Raw genomic sequence first — 10,220 nt, forward strand, 5'->3', positions numbered from 1 at the left:
AAAAGAACGGGGAGAAAAAAACATGAGAGGCTTATCGTTGTCAAACTAACATTGTCGTTTAAAGAACTGAAGGGTAAAATGAATAAACTTACATATAAACAACAAAAAGCAAAGTTTTACTAAGATATATAGATCAAAATAGGCAAACTCATCACCAATACAATACTGAAACCCTCCTCCATAACATAGTCAATTACAAAAAGCCACAAGTAAAAACACAGATTCTTACTTAACTACCAACAAATCCTATAATACAGTAAACATGCCATTAGTATTCTTATTTTATCTTTTTCTGGAGAAAGGTCTCAGTTAGAGCAGATTCAGACATAAAAGAAGCTACCAGTAGTCGAGAAGCCTGCAATACCAAACAAGTTCTCAGATCAAAGAAAGAAAAATACTAGTATATAGTAATTATAGGTAATTAAAGTTGCAATCTTTCCGTTAAAAAAAGGGCAGGGGTATCACTCACCTCCTCATTCCCAACATGAACATTCAGCTCTTCAATGTCATTGAAAGGTATATTCAATTTGTTTAAAACAGACAGACCGGAAAATTGGGATATGGGTGTTACAATCAGATCATCTGTTACTGTGAACATAGCAGGTCCCATCACAAATCCTCCGCCAGTTTTACCGCTCTTATATGTTGATTTTGGATCCTTTACTCTTAAGGCAATGCTTGTATTGCTAGTAGGTTTATCCAAAGAAATCCCAATTTTCCACCCAACATCATTAAAATAAGTCTGTTTTTGGTAGCACAGCTGGTGGGCAACTTCCTTCACCCCTAGAAGCTGGTTCTCATAGCCAAAATCAGGAGCAATCTTGGGACTAAGTAAAATCTCTTTATGGCCATTTGTTTTGAAGTATTTCTCACTATCAAGATCCATAATACTTTTATATAAATAGTTTATGCACCCTTTTGAATGAGCACCATTCATTTCTTTCATTATAAAACCAAGAGGAATGGTAAGGAAACTAAAGAGTAAATCAACAAAATCATCACCAACTTCTGCATAGCACACCCTTTTCTTGGATTTGCTAAGCAATAGCCTTGCACAAATCTTCACATTTTCTTGTCGTGCATTTTCCCTAATAAGTTGGTGCTTAATTATTGAACTCGCTTGAAAAGTTTCCTTGCTAAAATCAGGTAATTCTTTAGGCCTTAAGAAAGTTTCTGTTAAAGGAAATTTTGATACAAATAAGCTTTTCAGCAAATTCAAAACCTGTAACAAAAAAACAAGCCATGAATTGTCGTCAAACTAGTCGATCTTTAACAAATTAAATCATCAGTTCTATTAGTTACCTCATCATATCCAATATTAAAGACTCTCTCCTCGGTGGAACTCATATCCATGATTCCAAGCTTGGAAATCAAAGAAAAGCTTGCAGCAGCTGACGAAGGCATCACCTGTAACTCGTCGCTTATTACAAACCGAGTAAATTCTTTAGCAAAAGCTGTTCCATCTATTGAATCCTTTGATCCAATAGTATCTACTATGGCTGAAGAGTTCATAGCATTTCCGCAATCACAATAGCTACCTACGTACTGACTCAGTAACTTACACTCATAGGCTATGCGATCTAACTTCCGCCAGTCATAGGCTATGCAATCTGACTGCAGACCAAGAAGGTATTCTGGAGTCTCGCCATCATTTTTCAGCTTCCCACAAAAAAAGTATTTTGGAATCTCACTATCAATTTTCAGTTTCAAGTCCTTATACTGAGTTGCAGACCCTTTTTTAGGGCGCAGCAGCATTGTCTTACATGCTTCAGTTCTGAAACGTTTGACATCAAGATTTTCAACACTTGCATACAAGTTGTTCATACAACCTATCGCTGTGATTGGTGGCCGATTATTTGTGAGCCTGACGATGGTTCCAATAGGCATTGTCAAAAAACTAAAGAGAACATCAGCCAAATCCTCATCACATTCAGCAAAGATTATTCTGTCGTTTGCCTTGTCAACTAATGCCTTTAACTCAATGGACATTTTTGTTCAGATAGTAACCCACACGGTTTGGAATCTGCAATTATAAGAACAACTCAAAATCACAAACAGATATCTGCAATATTTTTTTCTTCCTGGAAGGAACATACATAGTTCTTAGAAAAGTTGCCTAGATAACAAGTGCTCAAAATGCTAATGTAGCAGCCCCTCTTTTTAATTAATCACAAAAGAGGTTCTTTTAAAAAAAAAAAAAAAAAAAACAAAGGAAATATATATATATATATATATGCTTCATGGAGCAAAAGCATAGAAATAAAGTTCATCCCAATCAATAAAATTACAAAACAATGAAAAACAGAAAAAGAAAAAAAATCAGCATTTGGCCTTTTTGATCATTATATAATAGTGTATAAGCTAAATAAGTTGAGATGTTGTGTCTGAAACTGGTATTCCTGAGTCTCAGAAATCCAACTTACTGCAAGTAAGCAGATAAGTTCCAGCAAGAGTAAAGAACCGCCTGTATATATATAAACTTCCTACTGCCTTGCCTTCATTCAGAATAAAGCTACCTAAATTCTGCATATGCCTGCCTCAACTCTTGGAATTCTCTCATGTTGTATCCCAGCCGTTGATTTGAGAGAATGAACGGTATGAAGTCATCTTTGGAAATAGCATAATAGAAGACATGGAAGAGTGTTGTGAGATACGAGCCTTGCCTTCATTCAGAATAAAGCTACGTAAATTCTGCAGATGCCTGCCTCAACTCTTGGAATTCTCTCATGTTGTATCCCAGCTGTTGATTTGAGAGAATCAACGGTATGAAGTCATCTTTGGAAATAGCATAATAGAAGCCATGGAAGAGTGTTGTGAGATATGAAAAGATTACGAGAGAGAATTGAAATTTTAAAATATCAAACCATAATAAATTTATTTTGACAACATAAAATATCAAACCATAATAAATTTAGTTTGACAACATCAAGCCACTGCAATATGTATAACAACCTTTTACTTTCAAATGTAAATTCTGCCTTGTAAATGAATTCATTGGATGATGTTATTTAATTACATGTTTGACAACTTTCAATTCAGTCTTGCCAACCAGTCACTCAATCTTCGTTAGTCACAAATCATGAGTGACCAAATTGTAAGAATTAGGTATCTATAATTGCAATTTATCATGCATACAAGTGATTCGTGCAAACTGACGTTGTCGTTGAAAGAACTAAAGGGTAGAATGAATACAAACGATTCCTCAGTTACTTGTATATAAGCAACAAAAACAGAATTTTACTAACATATATGGATCAAAATAGGCAAACTTATCGCCAATACAATAATGAAACCCTCCTCAGAGGCCATAACATAGCCAATTACAAATCAAAGTAAAAACATAAATTCTTACTTTTACAACGATATGCATTATATCACAATGACCAACAAATCCTATTTGCTCAAATATCACCAAAACGGAAAGGGTTTTCTGGGTTTTTCTTTTCCTGGAGAAAGCTGTCGGTTAGTGCAAATTCAGATATAAAAGAGGCTACCAGGAGTCGTGAAGCCTGCAGGCAGTATCAAACGAGTGCACAGTGAGATCAAGGAAGGAATATACATAGGTACAATTGCAATCTTTCTATTAGAAACAGATAGGGGTATCAGTTACCTATTCGTTCCCTACATACGCAATGCGCTCCTCAATGTCATTGAAAGGTACATTCAATTTGTTTAAAATAGATATACCTGAGACTGGGGATATGGGTGTTACAATCAGATCATCTGTTACAGTGAACATAGCATTTTTCATCACAAATCCTCCACAAGCTTTAGCTTTCTTGTTCGGTGATTTAGGATCTTTTACAGTTAAAGCACTTACTCTTTGGATAGAAGGTTCATTATCCATAGAAAAGCTACCTTTACCAGAGTAATCAAATAAATAGTAGTACTGCTGGTGGCTAGCTTCCTCCACCCCTAGCAGCTGTTTCTCATAGCCAAAATCAGGAGCAATCTTGGGACTAAGTAAAATCTCTTTGTGGTCATTTGACTTGAAGTATTTCTCACTAACAAGATCCTTAATACAATTATATAAATGATTTATGCATCCTTTTGAAGGAGCGCCATTCATCTTTTTGATTATAAAACCAAGAGGAATGGTAAGGAAACTAAAGAGTAAATCAACAAAATCTTCTCCAACTTCTGCATAGCACATCCTTTTCTTGGATTTGCTAAGCACAAGCCTCACACAAATCTTCCCATTTTCTTTTGATGCACTTTCGCCAATTTGACATTTAAAATTAAGGCTCGATTGATCCGAAGTTTCAGTGCCTAGTTCAGATAATTCTTTAGGCTTCAACAGAGTTTTGGTCAAAGGAAATTTTGATATAAATAAGCTTTTCTGCAAACTCAAGACCTGAATCAACAAAAGAAAGCCATGAATTGTCGTAAAACTAGTCTATCTATCACAAAGCAAATCATCAATTTTGTCACTTACCTCGTTTAATCCAATGTCAAAGATTCTCTCCTCAATGGAGGTCGCATCCAGGATTCCAAGCTTGGAAATCAACGGAAAGCTTGCTGCAGTTGATGCATGCATCACCTGTAATTCATCACTTATTACAAAACGAGCATGTTCTTTAACAAAAACTCCTCCATCTAACGATTCCTTTGACCCAATAGTATCCACGAAGGCTGAAGAGTTCATGGCTTTTCCACAGCCACAACAGCTACCTGCGTACTGACTCAGTAACTTACACTTAGACCTTATGCAACTGGAGTCCCCACAGTAAAAGTAGGTTGGAGACTCACTATCAATTTTCAGTTTCAAGTCCTTATACTGAGTTGCAGACCCATTTTTAGGGCGTAGCAGCATTGTCTTACATGCTTCAGTTCTGAAACGTTTGACATCAAGATTTTCAACACTTGCATACAAGTTGTTCATACAACCTATCGCTGTGATTGGTTGCTGATTATTTGTGAGCCTGACGATGGTTCCAATAGGCATTGTCAAAAAACTAAAGAGAACATCAGCGAAATCCTCATCAGATTCCGCAAATATTATTCTGTCGTTTGCCTTGTCAACTAATGCCTTCAACTCAATAGAAATTTTTGTTCAGATGGTAACCCACGCGGTTTGGAATCTGCAATTATATGAACAACTCAAAATCACAAACAGATATCTGCAATATTTTTTTCTTCTTGGAAGGAACATACATAGTTCTTAGAAAAGTTGCCCTAGATAACAAGTGCTCAAAATGCTGAAGTAGCAGCCCCTCTACTTAATTAATCACAAAAGAGGTTCTTTAAAAAAAACAAAGGAAATATATATATATATATATATATATATATATATATGCTTCATGGAGCAAAAGCATAGAAATAAAGTTCATCCCAATCAATAAAATTAGAAAACAATGAAAAACAGAAAAAAAAAAAAAAATCAGTGGTTGGCCTTTTTGATCATTATATAATGGTGAATAAGCTAAATAAGTTGAGATGTTGTACCTGAAACTGGTATTCTTGAGTCTCGGAAATCCAACTTACTGCAAGTGTAAGCAGAGAAGTTCCAGCAAGAGTAAAGAATCTCCTGTATATATATAAACTTCCTACTGCCTTTGCCTTCATTCAGAATAAAGCTACGTAAATTCTGCAGATGCCTGCCTCAACTCTTGGAATTCTCTGACATTGTCGTTTAAAGAACTAAAGGGCAGAATGAATACAAACAATTCCTCAGTCACTTGTATATAAACAACAAAAACAGAATTTTACTAAAATATATGGATCAAAATAGGCAAACTCATCGCCAATACAATAATTAAACCCTCCTCAGAGGCCATAACATAGCCAATTACAAATCAAAGTAGAAACATAAATTCTTACTTTTACAACGATATGCATTATATCACAATGACCAACGAATCCTATTTGCTCAAACATCACCAAAACGGAAAGGGTTTTCTGGGTTTTTCTTTTCCTGGAGAAAGCTCTCGGTTAGTGCAGATTCAGATATAAAAGAGGCTACCAGGAGTCGAGAAGCCTGCAGGCAGTATCAAACAAGCGCACAGTGAGATCAAGGAAGGAATATACATAGGTACAGTTGCAATCTTTCTATTAGAAATAGTTAGGGGTATCAATTACCTCTTCGTTCCCTACATACACAACGCACTCCTCAATGTCATTGAAAGGCACATTCAATTTGTTTAAAATAGACATACATAAGACTGGGAATATGGGTGTTACAATCAGATCATCTGTTACTGTGAACATAGCAGGTTTCATCACAAATCCTCCACAAGCTTTAGCTTTCTTGTTCGGTGATTTAGGATCTTTTACAGTTAAAGCAAACGTTATTTTGCTAGAAGATTTATCCATAGAAAACCTACCTTTACCACAGTAATCAAATCCATATTAGTACTGCTGGTGGCTAGCTTCCTCCACCTCTAGCAGCTGTTTCTCATAGCCAAAATCAGGAGCAATCTTGGAACTAAGTAAAATCTCTTTGTGGTCATTTGACTTGAAGTATTTCTCACTATCAAGATCCTTAGTACAATTATATAAATGATTTATGCATCCTTTTGAAGGATTGCCATTCATCTTTTTGATTATAAAACCAAGAGGAATGGTAAGGAAACTAAAGAGTAAATCAACAAAATCTTCTCCAACTTCTGCATAGCACACCCTTTTCTCGGATTTGCTAAGCACAAGCCTCACACTAATGTTCACATTTTCTTTTCGTGCATTTTCCCTAATAAGTTGGTGCTTAATTATTGAACTCGCTTGAAAAGTTTTCTTGCTAAAATCAGGTAATTCTTTAGGCCTCAAGAAAGTTTCTGTTAAAGGAAATTTTGATACAAATAAGCTTTTCAGCAAATTCAAAACCTGAAACAAAAAAACAAAACCATGAACTGTCGTCGAACTAGTCAATCTTTAACAAATTAAATCATCAGTTCTATTAGTTACCTCATTAAATCCAATACTAAAGACTCTCTCCTCGGTGGAACTCATATCCATGATTCCAAGCTTGGAAATCAAAGAAAAGCTTGCAGCAGTTGACAAAGGCACCACCTGTAACTCGTCGCTTATTACAAACCGAGCACATTCTTTAGCAAAAGCTGTTCCATCTATTGAAACCTTTGATCCAATAGTTTCTACTGTGGCTGAAGAGTTCATGGCATTTCCGCAATCACAATATCTACCTGCGTGCTGACTCAGTAACTTAGACCCAGTGGCTAAGCAATTTGACGTCCCACAATAAAAGTATTGTGGAGTCTCGCTATCAATTTTCAGTTTCAAGTCCTTATAGTGAGTTACAGACCCATTTTTAGGGCGTAGCAGCATTGTCTTACATTCTTCAGTTCCGAAACGTTTGACATCAAGATTTTCAACACTTTGCATACAAGTTGTTCATACAACCTATCGCTGTGATTGGTGGCTGATTATTTGTGAGCCTGATGATGGTTCCAATAGGCATTGTCAAAAAACTGAAGAGAACATCAGCGAAATCCTCATCACATCCAGCAAATATTATTCTGTCATTTGCCTTGTCAACTAATGCCTTCAACTCAATAGACATTTTTTTGGTTCAGATATTATTAATCCACACAGTTTGGAATCTGCAATTAAGAAAACCACTATCATCAACAGATAAATCTCCTGCTAAAGCAAGTTTTTTCTTTTTGGAAGGAACATATATAGGTTTTAGAAGTTGCCCCAGATAACTAGTGCTCAAAATGCTAACTGGCAGCTCCTGGTTAATTAATCATAAAAGAAGTTCTTTAAAAAAAAAGAAAGGAAATACATATATGATTCGTGGAGAAAAATCACAGAAATAAAGTTCATCCCAATCAATAATATTAGAAAACAATGGAAAACAGAAAGACTAACAGAAAACACAACAACAGAAAAAAATCATTGGTTGGCCTTTTTGATCATTATTTAATGGTCTATAAGCTACATAAGTTGAGATGTTATCCACTGACTGCAAGTTTAAGCAGATAGGTTCCAACAAGAGTAAAGAACTGTGTATTTATAAACTTCTTATTGCCTTCCTTCAGAAGAAAGTGCAGATATATATATGCCTGACTCAACTCTTGGAACCTCTCATGTTGTATCCCAGCCGTTGATTTGAGAGAATCAACGGTATAAAGTCATCTTTGGAAATAGCACAATAGGTGATACGAAAAGATTACGAGAGAGAATTGAAAATAATATCAAGCCATAAATTTAGTTTGATACTATCAAGCCACAAAACATTTATTAAATCTTAAATTTAGTTAAGAGGTAATTAATTTCCTAATACTAAGCCAATGGAATGGTAAGTATAGTAACCTTTTAATTATGCCTTGCAAATGAATTCATTGGAAGATGTGATTTGCATGCTTGACAGGGATGCCTTCTTCTCATTAGGTTAATCGTTTGCTGCAAATTTGGGTGTGTGCTCTATCCCAACGGCGGAGCTGTGGGGGTGTTCATGAAGGGTTGAACTTGGCTAAAAGATATCAACAACAAAAACAGAATTTTACTAAAATATATGGATCAAAATAGGCGAACTCATCGCCAATACAATAATAAAACTCTCCTCAGAGGCCATAATATAGCCAATTACAAATCAAAGTAGAAACATAAATTCTTACTTTTACAACGATATGCATTATATCACAATGACCAACAAATCCTATTTGCTCAAACATCATCAATACTGAAAGGGTCTTCTGGGTCTTTCTTTTCCTGGAGAAAGCTCTCGGTTAGTGCAAATTCAGATATAAAAGAGGCTACCAGGAGTCCAGAAGCCTGCAGGCAGTATCAAACAAGTGCACAGTGAGATCAAGGAAGGAATATACATAGGTACAGTTGCAATCTTTTTATTAGAAACAGATAGGGGTATCAATTACCTCTTCGTTCCCTGCGTACACAACGCGCTCCTCAATGTCATTGCAAGGTACATTCAATTTGTTTAAAATAGACATACCTGAGACTGGGGATATGGGTGTTACAATCAGATCATCTGTTACTGTGAACATAGCAGGTTTCATCACAAATCCTCCACAAGCTTTAGCTTTCTTGTTCGGTGATTGAGGATCTTTTACAGTTAAAGCAATTACTCTTTTGCTAGAAGGTTCATTATCCATAGAAAACCTACCTTTACCAGAGTAATCAAATACATAGTAGTACTGCTGGTGGCTAGCTTCCTCCACCCCTAGCAGCTGTTTCTCATAGCCAAAATCAGGAGCAATCTTGGGACTAAGTAAAATCTCTTTGTGGTCATTTGACTTGAAGTAATTCTCACTATCAAAATCCTTAATACAATTATATAAATGATTTATGCATCCTTTTGAAGGAGCGCCATTCATCTTTTTGATTATAAAACCAAGAGGAAAGGTAAGGAAACTAAAGAGTAAATCAACAAAATCTTCTCCAACTTCTGCATAGCACACCCTTTTCTTGGATTTGCTAAGCACAAGCCTCACACAAATCTTCCCATTTTCTTTTGATGCACTTTCGCCAATTTGACATTTAAAATTAAGGCTCGATTGATCCGAAGTTTCATTGCCTAATTCAGATAATTCTTTAGGCTTCAACAGAGTTTTGGTCAAAGGCAATTTTGATATAAATAAGCTTTTCTGCAAACTCAAGACCTGAATCAATAAAACAAAGCCATGAATTGTCGTAAAACTAGTCTATCTATCACAAAGCAAACCATCAATTTTATCACTTACCTCGTTTAATCCAATGTCAAAGATCCTCTCCTCAATGGAGCTCTCATCCAGGATTCCATGCTTGGAAATCAACGGAAAGCTTGCAGCAGTTGATGCATGCATCACCAGTAATTCATCACTTATTACAAAACGAGCAAGTTCTTTAACAAAAACTCCTCCATCTAACGAATCCTTTGACCCAATAGTATCCACTATGGCTGAAGAGTTCATAGCATTTCCGCAATCACAATAGCTACCTACGTACTGACTCAGTAACTTACACTCATAGGCTATGCGATGAGGACTAAAAAAATGGCGAGATAAGGACCAACCTCCTTATGTTCCTTAGTAGCATCAGCAAAACTTTAAATTACAAAAAATGGTGTTCTCCTCTTGACAGCTATAGAGGCAACCATGGACTCCGGTGAAGCCAAACCTTCTTTTGCAAAGACATTTGATTACTTAATTAGGTTCCAAGACATTTCTTTATTCTTCCAGAGCTTATCTCTTACATTAATTTCGAGTTTTACTTGGTTGGTGATGAGATTGCATAAATTGGAGTTTTGGAAAATTGGAGATTTTCAT

The 10,220-nt window shown here is 35.8% G+C and overlaps 2 protein-coding genes, 1 long non-coding RNA gene and 1 pseudogene across 4 annotated transcripts; all 4 read right to left on the reverse strand.

Moving 5' to 3' along the window:
- Positions 1-268: 268 nt before the first annotated feature.
- LOC105631453 (uncharacterized) lies at positions 269-2,017 on the reverse strand. Its single transcript, XR_005177942.2, has 3 exons — positions 1,303-2,017; positions 470-1,222; positions 269-355 (listed from the first exon to the last, which is right to left on the reverse strand). It is a non-coding gene; the product is annotated as an uncharacterized LOC105631453 (long non-coding RNA).
- A 1,291-nt stretch (positions 2,018-3,308) lies between these two features.
- LOC149495955 (uncharacterized) lies at positions 3,309-5,055 on the reverse strand. Its single transcript, XM_089721829.1, has 3 exons — positions 4,436-5,055; positions 3,611-4,354; positions 3,309-3,509 (listed from the first exon to the last, which is right to left on the reverse strand). The coding sequence occupies exons 1-2, from the start codon at positions 4,943-4,945 to the stop codon at positions 3,611-3,613; spliced, it is 1,254 nt and encodes a 417-aa protein (XP_089577955.1). The 5' UTR covers positions 4,946-5,055; the 3' UTR covers positions 3,309-3,509.
- A 623-nt stretch (positions 5,056-5,678) lies between these two features.
- On the reverse strand, positions 5,679-8,409 carry LOC105631471 (uncharacterized; annotated as a pseudogene). The gene is made up of 4 exons (XR_016320961.1): positions 8,269-8,409; positions 6,901-7,553; positions 6,079-6,819; positions 5,679-5,977 (listed from the first exon to the last, which is right to left on the reverse strand). The product of XR_016320961.1 is annotated as an uncharacterized LOC105631471 (transcript).
- A 62-nt stretch (positions 8,410-8,471) lies between these two features.
- LOC119370405 (uncharacterized) lies at positions 8,472-10,209 on the reverse strand. The gene is made up of 3 exons (XM_037638508.2): positions 9,657-10,209; positions 8,832-9,575; positions 8,472-8,730 (listed from the first exon to the last, which is right to left on the reverse strand). Exons 1-3 carry the CDS (start codon positions 9,864-9,866, stop codon positions 8,623-8,625), a joined length of 1,062 nt encoding a protein of 353 aa, XP_037494436.1. The 5' UTR covers positions 9,867-10,209; the 3' UTR covers positions 8,472-8,622.
- Between the last annotated feature and the right edge of the window lie 11 nt (positions 10,210-10,220).

This window comes from Jatropha curcas, chromosome 5, assembly GCF_041381405.1.
Source record: "Jatropha curcas cultivar XTBG-Jc1 chromosome 5, XTBG_Jcur_1.0, whole genome shotgun sequence".
In the NCBI taxonomy this organism is placed as follows: domain Eukaryota; kingdom Viridiplantae; phylum Streptophyta; class Magnoliopsida; order Malpighiales; family Euphorbiaceae; genus Jatropha; species Jatropha curcas.